A 17,846-nucleotide genomic window follows, 5' to 3' on the forward strand; every position below is an offset into this window, starting at 1 on the left:
GGATAAAATATACAAATAGGAAGTCCCTGAGACTTCAAAGGCATAGATCATCTGGATGGAATCCTACACAGAAGTAACACTAAAGAAATTAAATTTCAAAACTGGTTAAACATCGGTGTGTGTGTGTGTGTGAGGGGAAGGGGTGCAGATAAAGAGTGGCTCTGGAGTCACTGGGATCCGATTACTCTTCAAAGCACCCCTAACCATGTCCTAAAATGCCACCCTATCCTAGAATACAGAAAACTAGCATAGAAAGTGACAAATCCCTGCCCAGCAAAGGCCATTTTTTAAGAAAACAAGTTAAAAGTAGGTTCAAAGTAGAAAGATACACAACTTGGTACAAAACCTGGACAAAGAAATCAGGGAAGCTCAGACCAGACCCTCAGGCGGCAGAGAACCCGAGATGACTGAAGAAGCTAATGCAGCTCCACCAGAAGCGGTGTCAAGGTGATGGCAGGGTTTCCCGCGACCTCAGTCAGAGGCAGGTAAGCCACTGCATTCAAGCCGTAGAATAAGCGTTTTCATCCTTCATCCAATCCTTCCCCAAAGTGCTGTCAGGGGAAATCTGAACCGTCCAGCAGCAGAGATCTGAGAAAAGCGGTGGGGGGAGGAGAGACTGTTTCAAACACGCTCCCGAAGGGAGGGAGATACCAAAGAGAAAGAAGTTTTTGGAAAGAAGCCTGCACTGCGGGTGAGGAAGTGGCGAGAACGGGCGCTACTAGGAATGAGGGGGAGATAGGGGCAGCAGGAGGAAAGGGGACTGTGGGGATTGAGGAGGAGCAAGAAGAGAGCCTAGGGCAGTCAGCTGGGAGAGAATATGAGGGCAGAAGAACCGGGCTAGGGAACTGGAGACGAGCTGGGCTAAAGGACCAAGGGAGTCAAGGAGGCAGGGGAGGGCAGCAGCTCGGAGAGACCAGCGCTGAAAGAGAAAGAAAGTTGGCAAGGGCGAGGAGCCGGGCGCGAGGACCCAAGGGTGGAGAGGCACAGAGTTAGGCAGGAAGAGGGGTGTTCGAGCCCAGAGCCCGGGACTGGCCGAGTCCGCGCGGCGGGGAAGGGACGCGCAGGCGAGGGGCGCGGCAGGCAGGGTCTCTGCACGCCGGCGTCCTGGGGTCCCAAGAACACGGCGGGCGCCGGGGCAGAGCAGTAGAGTTTCCCGGCGGCGGTGGCCGCACCCGAGCACCCCCACCCCCGGCGACGGCTGCAGCTCTGCTCTTACCCGGGCTCGGTTCTCGAGAACGAACGGCGGCAGCGGCGGCAGCTGAGGGACGCGGACCGGGTCCTCTGGCCCCCACCCTCGTCCCCGCTCGCGACCGGCGCCACCCATTGGCTGCTGCGCCACGGGTCTGCGTCTACCTCGGCCAATCATCGCCGAGCAGCGCCGTTTGGAAACTTTCTTCCCAGGCCCGGGCGCGGCGCGGCCACGCGGCGGCCTGGGGCGGGAGGGGGTCTGGGAGGCTCAGGCGGCTGGGCAGGGACCGGGCCGGCCTTGGAGTCTGCAGGCTGTTCCCTGGACACGCTGGAGACGGGCTCGGACTTGTGGGCCATGTACTTAAAGAAAATGTGACTACCTCCCCTTGACACCGATTACATTTTCTCTACATGGGAGGGAAGGAATAAATCCAGCTTGGCTTAGGCTAATCAATGCCCCAGGTTCTTCCCACTACTTTACACCCAAAATAGAAATGTCATCATCTTCTTCAAAGGCAGCGAAACTTAGTGTATGAGAGTTTGGTTCTGAGCCTTGGCTTTGAATCCTAGCTCTGCTTCTTACTAGCTCTGTGATCTTGGGCAAGTTACTTAAACTTTTATCACTTGTTTCCTCGTCCATAAAATGGGGCTCATGACAGGATTCTACCTCATACGTTATGCAGAGACTAAATGAGTTAACTTGGCATTTATAAAACTAGGACAGTGCCTAGCACATAGTTAAGTACATCTATGTATTAAGTGATCATGATTTATGGGTTATGTGTATCAGGCACAATGCTTTCTTGACATGGGTTTCTTATTTAACTCTCAGAGCAATCGTAATTGTTCAACAAATACTTGAACACTCGTGCTTAGAGGACAAATGTCAGACAAAATGCCTGTCTTCAAGGGGCTTCTAATAAGATACTAAACCAGCAAACAGGAGAAGTAAAATAATTCCAGATGCTAATAAGCACTATGAATAAAACAAAGTCATATGTCAGGGGCTGGGAAGAGGTCACTTCAGAAGGTAGAGGTGACAATGGAACTGCACCCTAGGTGATGAGAACCACAGAGAAGCATTTTTATTGCCCTCATTTTAAAGATGAGAAAACAAAGTTGCAGAAAATTAAAAGCATTGCCCAAGATCTTGCAATTAGTAAGAAATCAAGCTTCAAAGCTGGGTCTGTTTGACTGTTACACCCCAGTTCTTCAGCACCACGCTGGAGGCCGAGATCTCAGCTACTTTGAGGCCTCCAGCCACACCCACAGAATCTATCCTGCCTGCCTGGCATAGTTAAGAATAATCTTTCTCTAATTCTACTTTATTTCAACTCCTTGCTAGTTCCTGAAGATGTTCACAGAGACACAAAAGCAAACCCCACTACTTACATCAACAGGGTTAAAAAAAGTACCAAAATGTCTTTCAGGAAACTTCTGTCGTGGTTCCAAACACTAATAAATCATTCGTACCCTCCTGATACTTCTGCTCTGATGTTTTCTTTCACTCTCAAAATCTTATTTGACTCATCATTCTGTGAGGTTTCTGAGCAGGGAGTAATCACCCCAGTTTACAGATAAACTGAAGCACAAATCGATGAGGTTTCAGTCCTGACTAAATGGCACTGATCAAGTCATTTAAAGGAGTTTCCAACTGCTTTCATTTTCCACAAAGGGGGAGAATGTTGAAGTGATTATCATGAAAATCCACCTACCTCAAGAACAATTTAGGAAAATGGGTTGGTCATTGGGCAAAACATTAAAAATAAAAAGAAAATTTTGGTGTACTTTAAAACCTTTTCTTCTCTGTGTTTTCCTTGTAGCTTTCAGATATGAATGAGCAGAGAGCTCAGTTTCTCTTGCTATGTCCTTTGACCATAATTTATCATTTCAAAACACTGAACCTAACCTAGAAGTTGCTAGGGGAGAAATTTCTTTATTGGCAGCTAGGTTAACTTAGGAGCTGAGTCCAATGGAAAGTAGCTACTTAGCACAAAATTAAATCTCCATCCTGATTTCAGACAAGGAAAGAAATGACAGTGATTCTTACTGTCTGATAAAGGAGTTTTCCCAGCAAATAGGAATATGATTAACAGAGGCTATACCTAATATCTTTTTTTTTTTTTACCCAGAGATATTCTTTACCTTAATCTATCTTAAATGTTAAAGTACACTTTCACAAATATCAAATTATATTTCTATTCATAATTGCTTCCAAGAGCTGGTGTACTCTGCTTAGGCTAATTTTCTACAGAAAACAATAAAATTGCACTTCTTTTTAAAAATTATTTGTCGATCAGACTTTTCATTTGCTTTCCATTTAGTACGACTGGTTCGTTTTTATTTACTGCATTTAACCTGTTGAGAGTAGGTACAGCTCTAGACTTGAAAGAATGACAAGCAAAGTCAAATAAAATGTGTCTGTTCTTTATTATGTTTCATGGCTAGAAACTTTCTTTTTACAGCAATTAAAAATCCAGAATTACTTTCCTTTTTTACATTTTTAGTTAATATAGTCTCTGTTGAGATACTCAGCTAGAATAAAAAAGAGAAAGAAAAACATTTCTAAAAAGAAGCATATTTGCTTGGTACTTTGAAAAGGAAAAAAAAAACGTTTAGAAACATTTTTTTTCATCTAATTCACACTTGGAAAAATAATACCTATATGCAGACACGCAAAGAAAGAGCTACTCAGTAGTAATAAATACCTAAGCAGGCGATGATGTGTGTACTTGTCATCTGCCTTCTGGAAAATGAAATACAAGCCCAAGGATTCTTCAGCTGCATGTTTGATCTTGCCCTCTACAATATATGTCTACAAGGATGTCTACAGGGATGTATTAGCTTCCCCTGACATTTCCCCCCACTTAATGCAAATTGTCTAATGAAATTGCCTCACACGGCAGACATCAAGGGGAAAAAAGTTCTCTTTGGGCAATTTCTCCTTAGTGATTTTTCTGCAAAGTTAATCTGCTTTCTGGGGAAACTTCATAAGTAAACTCTTAGGTAGTATTTAGCTAGCACATCCTAAACTATGTCTAGATTTCAATGTTTTTTCTCCTAATTTGCAACAGGAAATAGCAGCTGGCAGTTTCAGATATGATCATTGGTCTGAGTTAAAAAAAATTTAACCTCAGGTAAAAGTAGATTATGAGGTTAAAAAAAAAAGCCAACCTCTTTCCCCCTCCGTCCCCCCAACCAAACATGGCGTATCTGTACATCTACGACACAAGCTGTTACTGGCTTCACAAAAGGCTTTTGGCTCGCCCAACCTGCTGTCACTGTTAAAATTGTATTCATTTGCAACGAGTTCTGCACCCGGGCTTGAAAAAATCACGTTTTCTTGCTAAAGTCACGAGGACTTAATTGTTGATGGCAACATCCAGCCTAGTTTTGGCACACACTGTATTTTCCCCAGCTGGGTCGCAACTTTTCGAGAAACCCGCCGGCCCGCGCGAGCTGGCGGAAGCCCAGTCGGCGTTATTTTTTTCCCACTCGCCACTAGGTTGCACTAGATTAAGGATGCAGTGGAAAACATGCGTCATTTAATTTTCTTTTAAATAAGTAGGACCGTCACGTGACCTGAGGGAGCGCGGGGGAGAGAAAACCAGAATCATCAGGTTTTTCGTCGAAATCCGGTTAAAACGCCTTCCCTCGAAAGATCAAAAGTGCAGAATTGTTATCAAATCCCAGTTATCAAGTTTTTATTCCCCGGTTCCACCTCACAGGCTCCCTAATTCTCCGCTTTTAGATTCCTTTCCACTCCACAACGATAAGCCAGGGAGAAGGCCTCCTTAAACTAGGGATTTTCGTAAAAAAAGCCGGGGTCACCCCCTGGGAAGCTCCCTATTTAGGGGTTTATCGGGAGGGGACTGAGCCTGACGAGGCTGCAGGGCCGCGAGGCCCCGCCCCCCCCAGATTCCCAGCACGCCTCGCGCGGAGAGGATGCGGCGCCGGGGGAGGGACGAAGGAAGGGGCGGAGCGAGGGGAGAGAGAAGGGCGTCGGTTTTGCGACAGGGGCGACGCGGTGCGGAAGCGGAAGTGGAGGGTGCGCTTGGCGGCGGCGGCGGGAGCTGCGGAGTCGGGAATCAAAACAAAGGGCCTGGGGGGGCGGGGGGAAGGCGGCGGGGCCGAAATGTGAGCGCAGGTGGAGCAGGCGGTTGGAGGTGAGTTTGCTGTAGCGCTGGGAACTAGTCCCTGACGGGCCCGCTGCTTTGGGGCCACCAGGCTGGAGGAAGGACAGTGTCTCCTCTTCCCCTGTCTATTGCTGGCCGGGGTGGGGGAGGTTGGCTAGTCTGAGGGGAAGGGCTGGGACCCACTAGTCAGGCCCTCACTAAAGGTTCGGGTCGTCTCCCGTTCAGGTTCGTTCATAACTGTCATTGCTGCGCCGCTGCTGCCGTTTGTGGGTGTTTGGCCCCCCGCCCACGTCTTATCTCCCTGCTCCCTGTGGGGGCTTGCAGGTGTGGAGAGCAACTTTTCCAGAGCTGTGCACACTTGGAAGATTAAGATGGGCAGAAAGGGACAGGTGTTTTTACACCCACCCCCCACCCCGCCCTCGGCCAAGTCTTTTGCATCCTCCTCTGTCTTCCAACACTCCCTTGGGTGTAGCCTTCGGTTTGACCGAAAGCTTTGAGTTGCCTTAGGGCTTGAGCCACTCCTACTAACCGTAACGCGACACCGTGCTACACCTTTCGGAGTTTCCTAAGCACCTTTCTGATTACCAACAGTTTTACAATTAAATTTGTCTTTTGGACTTGCATCATCTCTGAGCGGTATTCTGAGTTGCATAAAGGAAGATTGAAACCTGAACGGTCCTCCTAGACATTTTATTGAACTCTTCATTTGTTCCACAGTTACTAATTTGTGCCTAACACTGCTAGGTGGGGGAGATATAATAATAAGAAAACATGATTCCCTACTGTCACGACGGAGTTTATATTTAAGTGGGGGACACAGATAATTTAAAAAAGCAAGCAATACACAGTATAATTTTAAATAGAAGAGCTATTTAAAAAACAGTAATGGGATGCCGTGGTGTGGGAGTTGAGGACTAGATTGGGTGTTAAGAGAAGGCCATTGCTAAGTTTTTTACTTTGATTTGGTCTCACTGAATCCAAACAACAGCTCTATGAGGGTGCTATTATTATTATCAGGCCTATTTTACAGATGGGATCTGAGGTTCACAGAGGTTGTGAGTTGTGCAAAGTGGCACAGATAGGAAGTTGCAGAGGTGGGGATTAATACACAGACTGATGTCAATAGTTACTGCTCTCAACCACTATCTGTATTGCTCAAAGACAGAGAGAATGGCAGAATTGAGACTCCCTCCCACTCAAAGCAAACAGAACTTGCTTTGGCTGCCTAAGTTAGTTAGTGGCATTCCCAGGATTGGGAAAACTACTGCGTGCAGGCTACTAACAAGCTAATATGTTTGTACTTTCTGTTGCTTGTGTTGAGCAATACTGAAGACACTGTTGGTGTGGTGGAAGAAGGTAGATAAGCCTGGTTCTGCCCCCTTTCTAATTGTGTGATCTTGGGCACATTACATAACTTCATTAAACTTCTGTTTCCTCCTCTGTAAAATGTGGCTAATTTCTCAGTTGTCTTATCTCACAGATTTACTGTGGGGGAAAAAGTTACATGAATGGATTTCATTGGTTGTTTTTATCATTGTATCCTTTGTGCCAAGCACAGGCTTGCTACATAGTAGATACTAAGTAAATATTTGCTGAATGAGGGAATCAATAATGTTAAATAAGAATGTTTTGTAAACTATATTAAATTCTATATGTTAGCTCACTTCAGGATTGGCCTTGAAGAGGTTTGAGAGAGCACCCTTGAAGTCATGTGTCATGAACATCACAAATTCTATGATCTAGAGATGTCAATGGGGATGTATTTAATAGGAAAAACAAGTACCATAATTTTCTGTTATTGTGGCAGTGAACTCCATCTGTGTCCCCATATTAACTCCTGATTGCATGTACTGGGTAAACAGCTGCTTTATTCATTCCTTCATTCAACAAATGCTTACTTAGTGTATACTATGTAGTAGGCCCCAGGTTGGCGCAAGCAGTACAATGGTGAAAACAAGCTGGTGGGATCCTTTAATGCTTTTCTCCCTCAGTAATGCTGTGAGGTGAACAGGGGAGAAATTAGTCACACTTTACAGAGGAAGAAACCAAAACTTAATGAAGTTTTGTAGCTTCGACTTAAGAGCCAAATAGTAAATATTTTAGGCTCTGTTGGCCATTCGATCTTGGTTGCAAATACTCTTCAATTGCAGTGCAAAAACAGCCATAGACAGTACTTATACAAATGAGTGTGGCTCTGACTCAGTGTAACTTTGGACATGGGAATTTAAATTTCATAGAATTTTGTGTCACAACATATTATTATTATTTTGTTTTTTACCCCAAGAATTTAAAAATAAAAAATTCATTCTCAGTTTGAAGGCCATTTAAATACAAGCAGTGAGGCAGATTTGGGCTGGCAAGCCATAGTGTGCCTATCCCTGCTTTACGTGATCAATTCTCCTGTACCTTAGATGAATACTTAAAGCCTCTTGAAAGAGCAGGTTATCAGAGATAGCTAAAGAAATTGTTTTCTATATACCCAGATGAAATTTCTGAAAGATAAATTAATGACCTTAAAATGACTGCTGTAGGTAATGGTTGTTGGATATGATGATGAGAGCTTGGAAATGAGGTCCAGTTGTCCTTCCCACTGCCTCCATGCCCAATGGTTGTTACTGGTTTGATCTGTTTTTATTGCATTGTTTAAGTCTTGTAGGAATGTTGTTGCACTGGAGTAGATACAGCCCATCTGTGACTTGATATTTCTCTGTAAGATTTTTGGTGGTGGATCAGATTGCACTTCCATAATAAGTAAACTCAGACATTGGTTCGATTTGTAGCAGACTCAAATTCAAAGTCCGCAGAGATCACTTAATTTGGACTTTCCAAAGTCACAGTGGAGATAGGTTACATTTAAATCAATTTCAAAATCTTACATAATTGGTCATGATGATATGTGGTTATTCTTTTACTAAAATTGCATATTCTCTTCTGTTAAATTTTTGACCGTCACAGGTAGAGCCTTTAGGGAGAGAGAGTTGAGAAGAATTAAGAAAAACTATAGAAAGAGTCTACTCAGGGCCAGAGGAGGTTGGCTTCAGCCAAGTAAAGAGGTTTCACTCAGGAATATGCAGGTGTCCAGGATTTGGCTACTTCTGTCAAGCATGACTGTTAATGGGAAAGAAAGTGGTCTCATCCAGAGTTTGTTTTTCTTTGAAAGGCTATGGAGCATGAAGAATGGAAGATGATAGATTTAAAAAAAATCAGATTGATACAGCTAGAGTACAAGCAAAAAGCAGTCAACCAAGTTTACCAAATTTTTGTAACCTGTAACATGAATTCATAGCCATTCCGCTTTTGTTTCTTAAGATCTGACTTTTTGAGAACCATTGTACTGTAAATACAATTGCAGTCTCACATTTTAATACTAATTTGTGCTTATGCAAATAAACAACATTGAAATCTCTTTCTTAACAGGGTGGAAGAATGAAAGAAAAGAAAGATGAAAGAATGTTGAACCATTTTGTATGGCCGTATGATGGAAGGGAACGGAACGGAGAACTCCTTTAGTAGAACACTTGGATGGCTTCAACAAAATAATGATGCTAAGCCATGGCTCTGGAAATTTTCTAATTGCTTTTCTCGTCCTGAGCAGACATTGCCACTTAGTCCCCAAACGGTAACTACGTGCAAGACTAAGGACATAGCAAATTTATGCAAATAGATGAGAGTTCCATTCATTCTGGAACTGTCTCTCCCCCTAGAGTCTGTGCTCAGTTTTTCTCTGGTGTCCTGCTTGTCCGACTCCTTGTAGCCCATTATTATAATTCCTGACTCAATAAGATCATAATTTTTTAACTCCTGTGTTTCTACCCTAAGTAAGAATAGGTGATGTAAATATTTAGTGTTAACATTTGGGGAAGATTTGTTTTTCATTGAAGTCACAGATGCCAAGGATAAAATCCACATTGGGCAGTATTATCAGAGGAAAGTACAAAATAGATTTTATTTTACTGTACCCTTCTGAGTTTTGAGTCTTAATAATAGGGATAGATTGATAGAACCTTATTGATAGCCTTTGCTGTTGAAGGTTTCTCTTGAATATTTCAGTATGTCTGTAACTCCTTTTGTTTATTCTTAGTGATTCTGACTTCTGATTTTATTTCATTCATCATGTTACTACCTCTTTTGTTTTTAGCTCCTGCACTTGGGATTTAAATGAGACTTTATGAATTTATAATGATAACTTTTTAAAAATTCAGTTAAATTCCCTGTCTTCTCCAGGTTTTCATTAGTTACCTTTGTTGTATGGCATCAGTAATTGGGGTCATTTCAGAGGTGTTTAAGGACAGTTGGCAGTGAGGGTTGGCAGCTCAAGCAGAACCTTATGGGATAGCATATCTGGCCCTCGTGGAATCACACAGCACAGAATTGCATTCTCAGCTTGACAGATCCGAAACTTTAAATTGTCAGTGGTACCAAGAATTGGTTACATTCAGGGGGACCAACTTATAATAACCCATAAAAGCCAGATCTATATAGATGAGAATGCCTATGAGTCAATTTCCAGCCTGAATTATAATTATGAGAGAGAGAGCAGAATACATTGCTTGTTGGTTGGTCAGTCCATTGCTATTACCTCCCTTTTAGGAAAAATTGAACTAAAAATCCCAATCCCTCCCAAATGAGGGTACCCTCCTGGGTGCTTGTAGAAACACAGCAGAAGGAGTGACATTGTGGCAGTCATACGGACCTGCCATGCTCTGAGGGATGAGCATGCTTAAATCACCATATCAGGGCATCCTCGTCATCTGCATAGTTCCTGTAATCAGCCAGGAAAGGCCGTGGACTAGTTCCCCTTTCAGTGGCCAGGTGGCTCTGCTGAGTGTTTTATATGCACTATCTCATTTTATCCCTCTAACAACTATAAGAGGTACATTGTCTTGTTCCCAGGGGAAGGAGGAGGAAGCTGAAGTGTAGAGAGGTTGAGTGACTTACCTAAGATCATGAAACGACTGAGAATCACGAGCAAACCTAGGTCTCTGGCCAGTGCCCTGCTATCACCTTATAAATATACTGGCCTCATGTATCTATGTTGGAGGCATATGACAAACTATTCCTCTTTTTTCCAAGATAGTTTTCTAATTACTGTCATTGTTTTCACCGGCTACAAAATAACTATTGCCATTATGGCTTTCAGACATGATATCCTAGTTTTGCTAAATGTCATCAGCAGCACATTTAAGACCTTTCCACAGATGGGCCACTTGGGCAGATTGCTGACCTCATCCATAATGTTTGGAATCTTCTTTTGTGGATGACCTGATAGTCTGACTGCAAGAACGATTAAGTATTTTCCTCAAAGCACTTTGCTTGTAAGCTGTCTTTATTGATTGCCGTTGGTGACTGTGTTGTTTTCATACTACCTATGTTGTCTTCAGACACTCTGAGGCAAAGGGAAGTTATCAGAGGGAAGTCAGCGAGACAGATGGTTAACCTGGCCCATAGAAGACATAAACAGACCCTCCCCCTCCACCCATCTCTTAAAATTCAGGAAGGGCACAGTCTTAATTTTAGTTTTGATGTTCACCTCCTGCATATGTCTGAAGAAGTTCTTAGTCTTAGCTGCCATTTCATTTTGTTTGGTTATGCCTGAGTGATGTAAACAGGATTGAACACTTTTCATTTCTGAATGCAATAGGAGGTGAGTAACCAAAAATCACTGGCCTCAAAAAATTAACTTGTGTTCTGATTTTCTTTTCTCAGAAAGATTACATGGAGAACAAGAAAGTTGCTTTGGAACTCAAGGATGTACCATCTCCCCTTCATGCTGGCTCTAAACTTTTTCCAGCAGTCCCTCTTCCAGATATTCATTCTCTTCAGCAACCCAAATTACAGCTTTCAGCTGTCCCCAAAGTAAGCTGCTGCGCTCATTGCACTAATGAACCCTCCACTTCGCCAATGCATTGTGGTGGTGGCGGTGGCGGTGGCCGAGGTGCTGGTAGCTTGATTCACACGGGCGCACTGTTAGATTCGCAGAGCACCAGGACAATCACGTGTCAGGTAGGGTCAGGGTTTCCCTTCCAGTCTGCATCTTCACTCCAGAATGCCTCAGCTAGGAACAACTTGGCCGGCATTGCAAGTGACTTTCCCAGCATGTGTCTAGAAAGTAATCTCTCCTCCTGCAAACACCTGCCCTGTTGTGGAAAGCTCCATTTCCAGTCATGTCATAGTAATGTGCACAAGCTGCATCAGTTTCCAGCTCTCCAGGGCTGCACCTCCGCTGGCTATTTCCCCTGTTCTGATTTCACAAGTGGGGCTCCAGGGCATTTGGAAGAGCACATTTCACAGTCGGAGCTAACGCCTCACCTGTGCACCAACTCTTTGCACCTAAATGTGGTTCCTCCGGTTTGTTTAAAGGGCTCACTTTACTGCGAAGACTGTCTAAACAAGGTTTGTATTTTTTTATTTGTTATGGTGGGTGCAGCTGAGGTTTGAGGACTGATTTTTTTTTAAGTGGTTTTATCTTGAAAAATCTTTATGGTGCATGGAGTTGAAGATACTTCCATAATGTAGCTTGCTCCCCAGCTGCATAACATCTGCTGGTCCTGGAAAAGGTGAAGGGTAAAATGAGAGGGACCATTAAAAGAAGTACAGTGTAATTATTTACGTAGTTTATGCTCTTACAGCCTCTTATAATCTACTTCGTCTAAACCTAGATCTGCAAAGCCTTGTGTTGTGTTTTGTCTTAAAGGCTAGAGCACAATTGTGACTTCTTAAAACACCTTATACATGGACCCATTCCTGTAATATGGGTAACTGCATGTTGTCCTGTAATAATTTGGGGAGCTTGAAACTTGTCCTCAGTCACACTGGTGCTCAAATAGAGACTTTAATTTTTATGTAAAGTGTGTCTCTGTCTCCATTGCGGCAGACACATGCCCCAGAATATAAAAGGCTGATCATGTGAACAGCTTCCCTCATGATTTCAAATAACTTCTTGAAGTGAGTTTAGGAACTGACAGGTAATAGTTCTGGGAAAGAGGTTTTAAAAATACATTTTAACAGAGATTACAGGTGGAAAGGAGAAACACTTAGAATGTGTCTTCAGTTGTTTATAACTCTAGGTTCTATAATGTTGTATCTGAAACCTCCTTTTTTCAAAAACATTTTTAAAACAGCCGGCAAGAAATAGTATAATTGATGCTGCTAAAGTCTGGCCAAATATACCACCTCCAAATACACAAACTGCACCTGTTACTATTCCTCTGTGTAATGGCTGTGGAACCAAAGGAACAGGGAAGGAGACCACGTTGTTACTGGCAACCAGTCTAGGCAAAGCTGCTTCAAAATTTGGTAAATGACAGCATGGTATAAAATGTGCATATTTAAATAATTTTCAATATCTAATACTAACACTGCATTTAATCACCTTTAAAAGATTCCTTGTGGTTCTAAAGCTATTGTGTATGTGAGTCTCCATTTCCATACCTTGGTAAAAATTTGTTTATTCTTATAGACCAATAAATCATTTACCCTTTGAGGCTATTTGAGATCAGGAGCTGTGTATAGAAAACCGGGGGGAGTATATTAGAAATGTTGGAGAGGACTTGGCGTCAACTTAGGTTCATAATCACACTTGTTAATTGTATACTCCCTGGAAGCACTTAATATTTAGAAAGATTTAGTAATGGCTGATGAAAAACACTTTGAAAACCTAAGATCAGTTCCCCAAAAAGTAGTGAATGTGGTATTTTGTCTTCTGAAAACAGTTTTTAAAATATTAAATGAGCTCTTACTGGAGCACTGAAAATCATTGAAAATCAAGGACAGTAATAACTTCACCCTTTGTTGCCTTTTCCTTGCTCTCCCATCCTGAGAGCATGAAAGTAAGGTCCCAGAGCTGCAGTGTCCATTCACCTACTCGTTAATGTTCAGAGAAGCAAAACTGGTTAGCATGAGAATGGCTCGTACTTTGCAATGGATTTATTGTGGGCTTTAAGTACCTTTGCCTTCAGATTTGTTCTGAGGAGACATTATGACAACTTGGGATTTTTTTGTCATATTAGGTCAACCAGTGAGGTTGGTATCCTTAAACTTAACATCAATCAATAATTTCATTTTTCTGCCACAAAGGATGATAGGTAGCTACCTGTTTTATTTTAATCTGCCATTTCTTTTTCACTTTATGTAATTGAAAATTTACGGTTTTTTTAAGGGTCACCCGAAATTGCACTAGCCGGACAGGTGCTAGAGAACTTACCCCCCATTGGAGTTTTTTGGGATATTGAAAACTGCTCAGTTCCCTCTGGCCGCTCAGCCACTGCTGTTGTACAGAGACTCCGTGAGAAGTTTTTTAAAGGCCATAGAGAAGCAGAATTCATCTGTGTGTGTGACATCAGTAAAGAAAACAAGGAAGTTATTCAAGAGCTGAATAATTGCCAGGTTAAAAAAACATTTTTTACTCTATTATGGTAGAAGAATAAGCACACGTGATTTTTTTAAAAAGAATTTTGATTCATGTTTAATAATGTGCATTTGTGCTAAGTTTGCAAATAAAGGAAATTAAGATGATTTCTAAAGTATTAATAATCATTTAATTGCATCTGATCTTTCAGTAATGCTATTTATGTGATTGTGCTAGACTAGTATTATCATTCCATGTGTCATTTCCTTTGATTTTTATAATTGCTTTGTGAACAAGGCTCATAGGATTTATTACTTGAAATTTACAAATGAAACTGAGGCACCAGGAGATTAAACAACTTTTTTGAGGTCACATGGCCGGTAAATAGATGAGCTAGATTTAAATGACCCCAAAGTCTGTTACGCTGGAACTAGAATCAAGTTCTTTTGACTCTTAGACAAATAATTCCATTGATACGCCATGTTGCTGCCTAAAATTACATATTTATGTTACTTACAAAAACTAATAAATCCTATTATATATTGCATGTAGTTGAGGCACCTCTCAAAACAAACCATTCCTTGCTTTGGAGATGGTTACATGTGAGCCTGATAGTTTTAAGAGGAATTATCACAATTCAGCTCCCGTAGGGGCAGATGCCTTTCTTTCTGCGCCACCTAACCCCAGACCCTGAAAGCCATAGGTGATGTATAGCATAGACAAATGACATCAAATACAGCCCAAATCTTACCTTAATCATCTGTCAGATCTCTGCCACTCCCAAATTGTTGGCCAAAGCTATTAGAGCTTATTTTACTACAAATTTCACTTCCTTTTTTTTTTTTTTTACCTATTTTCTGAAAGGGAAATGGATGAAATAGAAAAGCAGAAAGTCAGTTGAGAGCAGGGGTAATAATGGATCCAGTTAATTCGTGTGGATTATCCTTCAGTTTATTTGAAGTGATTGCTTTCTGGTTATGACAGTTTTTCTCCTTGAGAACTACCTATTTAAAAGATGTAGGCAGCATGCATAATGATTTTCTAACCTCATCTCTTGCTCATTTGTCCTTATTATAAATTAATGCAGGTAACTGTTGCCCACATCAATGCTACTGCAAAAAATGCCGCTGATGATAAACTCCGCCAGAGTCTCCGAAGGTTTGCAAATACCCACACTGCTCCAGCCACTGTGGTTCTTGTGTCAAGTAAGTGTAGAAACACCTGCTAATTTCAGCTAAACTCACTTTGTGGGAATTATCAGAGAAGCCAAAACATGTTGAAGTAAAATGTGCCTCCACAGAGGATGAAATATGTAGGACATATTTATACTTATCTCAGAGAACTGTTCAGAAAAAAAATGGATGAGTCTACGCAGATTTCTGTATTTTCTCATTTGAACCCAAGTAAGGATTCTTGTAAGGCCAGGTTTATTTTAAAAAATGTTAAATTCCCCCCAGGGGGCCCAGTATTGTTAATTTAAAAAATCCAAGATGAATAATTTCCAAAGTTGGAAGCTCTCCAGAATGTTAGTATTTGCTCCCTTTTACTACTGGAATAATGTGTCTTGGGATTCAGTGTAGATGATGTGGTAAAATCGTCTTACTGTGTAAATTCTGCTATGAAATGTGTTTCTATTCTAGGAGGATGGGAAGCGACTTTGAATACAATCCAGTTCTTCTTGGGGTGGGGGATGTGGGGTGGTCAGTGGAGTTGTCCATCTCTGTCAAGTGTTTCTAATATTTGGGGGTGGGCTCCACCTTTTCTTTCAGCTGATGTCAATTTTGCATTGGAACTCAGTGACCTGAGACACAGGCATGGTTTCCATATAATTTTGGTCCATAAAAACCAGGCCTCAGAAGCACTGCTACATCATGCTAACGAGCTGATCAGATTTGAAGAGTTCATATCAGACTTGCCCCCCAGGTTACCACTAAAAATGCCAGTAAGTGGATTTGCATTCTTTTTACTGTATACCAGAGTTAGATTATGGAGGCTGAAAGACAGACTTCTCAGGGGTGTCACTAAGCCCAGGTGAGGATGTTCTTTGGAGGAGCCTGGCCAGATGTGAAATAAGACTTAGAAACATTCACTTCTTCTCTTAAATGAAGAACCGATAGGTGTGAATTTTGCTTTTATTTTTTCAAAATATAATAGGAAATTGAATTTTAGATTTATCTTACTAACAGCCACTTGTCAGTGTCTCCAAAGCTAGCAGTGTTCTGTGTCAGGTCGGTAGAAGCAATAGAATAAGAATTATTACTCTTCTTGCTTCCTGGTATTATGGATAAAGAACTGGTGATAGTTTGCACCACACTCATGTGGTTGTGATTAAATTAACAGTAATTGTATACTCTAGGCATTACTTTAGCTCCCTGTGTTTTCTCTCATTGCCTTCCCCGTTGTGCACATGCACAATTAGTGGTTATTGCTACACCTGTAGTCTGTTAAGCCACATGCCAGGAGAACGTGAGCATATTTTCAGCAGGTTGAGCATTTCTGAGTCTTGATTCGGGCTGAGCTGTGTTTAAGCTGTTTGGAGAATAAATCTAAAATTCTTAAAGAAATAGTAATCATTATGGGGAGGAGCTGTAGTGTGGATGATCCAGAAAAGTGGGTAGTCCCATACGTTAACTGAAGTTTTAACATAATTTGGTAATTTTAGAGTTACAGAAGAACCTTAGAAGTGATCTCATCCAACATCCTCATTTTAGGGAGCAGGAAATCAGCACTTAGGAAAAGTAGGCAAGTCCTTGGAGGTCACATAGCTTGATGACAGCAGAGCAATTACTGGCCTGTTCTCCCAAGTCAAGCACTTGAGCGCCAATCCCACTGTATGCCCTGATACCCAACAAGCCCAGAGTGTGGCCCAAGGTTGAACACATGCTAAAGATAATCTACAGTTGGGGATAGCAGAGTCTGGCTCAATTTCCTCCCTTCTTCTTCTTGGTACTCACTTTTCTAATTCTATGGCTTTTAGGTGAAATGTAGTATTTTAGTTAAGCGATTGCCTGCTTTGGAGATCTTTATTCCTTGTGGTAATTAAAAAAAGAAAAAGGACGTATTTCACAAGTCTTGCCTAATATTTTTGTAATTCACTGGAGTGGTAATTAAAATACATTTCTATTTTCCTGTGTTGTTCAGTCTGTCTCTTAAATTTTAATAAATTAAACATTAATACTGCCTGGGTTTTGATTTGTGGGTATAATAGGAAGAGTGTAGATTTTGTTGATGATTAGCTGATGTCCCTCAGATAAAAAGAAAAGCCTCTAATTGGAAAGTAATATGTTCATTATTTTAAAAAAATACATATTCACAGATGTGGATTATGAAAACCTCGCAATCCTACCCTCTAGAAGTAACTTCTGTTAACAGTTTGGTATTGCCCTCCAAGTTTTGAAAAGGTATTAAAAAAAATAGTGTTACATATATTGTATTTTATGGCTTTTTAAAAATAACAGTGTCATAGCTTAGATGCATTTCCTTGGCAATACATGTTAATATAAAACTACCTCATTTTAAAAACTGGAAGAATGTTGGTTTGAAACATATTGTGTGGCTGGTCTTAAGTTTATTCAACCAGGCTGCCTATTACTGGACTTTTTTTTATACCCAGTTTTCCCCCCATCTCCATCAAGGTAACCCATGTCTTTTCTGGACTCCTAAGCTAATCGTTTGTAGGATAAATTCCAAGGTATGAAAGTTCTGAGTCACAATTTGCAAGCTAGATCCAAGTGGTCTTCTAGGAAGCTATACTAATTTACATTCTTACCAACAATAAATGAGAGTGTTGTAAATATTTGCCAGTCTGATAGTTGAAAATGGTAATTTGTTTATGGTTGGTCTTTTTATTAATCATTTGCAGAGTTGCAAAATATCCTTTTTACTGTTGTTGGCTCTTGATGTTTCTGTAAATTGTTCATGTACTTTACCTTTTTTTAGTGACTTCTTTTATGGCTTCTGGATTTAACCCTCTCCATAATTATCTTGTTTTCTTCAGGTACTTTAATGGCTTTACTTCCTAATACATTAATTTCAGTTCATGTAGAAAGGTTAGCACCACCCACTGCCAAATAGAACTGCCAGGCTCACTAGGGACAACCTGCTATTCTACCTGGACAGGTGCTAACTTTATAATATATTATTCAACAGCCCTGCTCAGTAAAATATACTCTTTA

General features: G+C 41.4%; 2 protein-coding genes across 11 annotated transcripts in view; one reads left to right on the forward strand and one right to left on the reverse strand.

Annotated features, from left to right (window-relative positions):
- Positions 1–1,361, reverse strand: part of NDE1 (nudE neurodevelopment protein 1) — a 30,791-nt gene extending 29,430 nt beyond the window's left edge. For 2 of the 4 annotated variants that reach the window (XM_073215536.1, XM_036991991.2), the window contains exon 1: positions 1,217–1,361. The gene's annotated coding sequence lies outside the window, so the exon portion shown is untranslated. Of the gene's footprint in view, positions 1–334; positions 589–1,216 lie in introns of all 4 variants that reach the window. The other 2 variants (XM_036991989.2, XM_036991992.2) reach the window with 2 other exon arrangements.
- A 3,872-nt stretch (positions 1,362–5,233) lies between these two features.
- The window catches only part of MARF1 (meiosis regulator and mRNA stability factor 1), a 44,977-nt gene continuing 32,364 nt past the window's right edge, over positions 5,234–17,846 (forward strand). For 6 of the 7 annotated variants that reach the window (XM_073215537.1, XM_073215540.1, XM_073215539.1 and 3 more), the window contains exons 1-7: positions 5,234–5,354; positions 8,742–8,943; positions 11,031–11,717; positions 12,446–12,620; positions 13,483–13,709; positions 14,759–14,876; positions 15,441–15,613. In XM_073215537.1, coding sequence (XP_073071638.1) covers positions 8,800–8,943; positions 11,031–11,717; positions 12,446–12,620; positions 13,483–13,709; positions 14,759–14,876; positions 15,441–15,613 — 1,524 coding nt within the window. In that variant the 5' untranslated portion in view covers positions 5,234–5,354; positions 8,742–8,799. The remainder of the gene's footprint in view (positions 5,355–8,741; positions 8,944–11,030; positions 11,718–12,445; positions 12,621–13,482; positions 13,710–14,758; positions 14,877–15,440; positions 15,614–17,846) is intronic. The other variant, XM_073215543.1, reaches the window with a different exon arrangement.

This window comes from Manis javanica, chromosome 10 (assembly GCF_040802235.1).
Source record: "Manis javanica isolate MJ-LG chromosome 10, MJ_LKY, whole genome shotgun sequence".
NCBI lineage: Eukaryota > Metazoa > Chordata > Mammalia > Pholidota > Manidae > Manis > Manis javanica.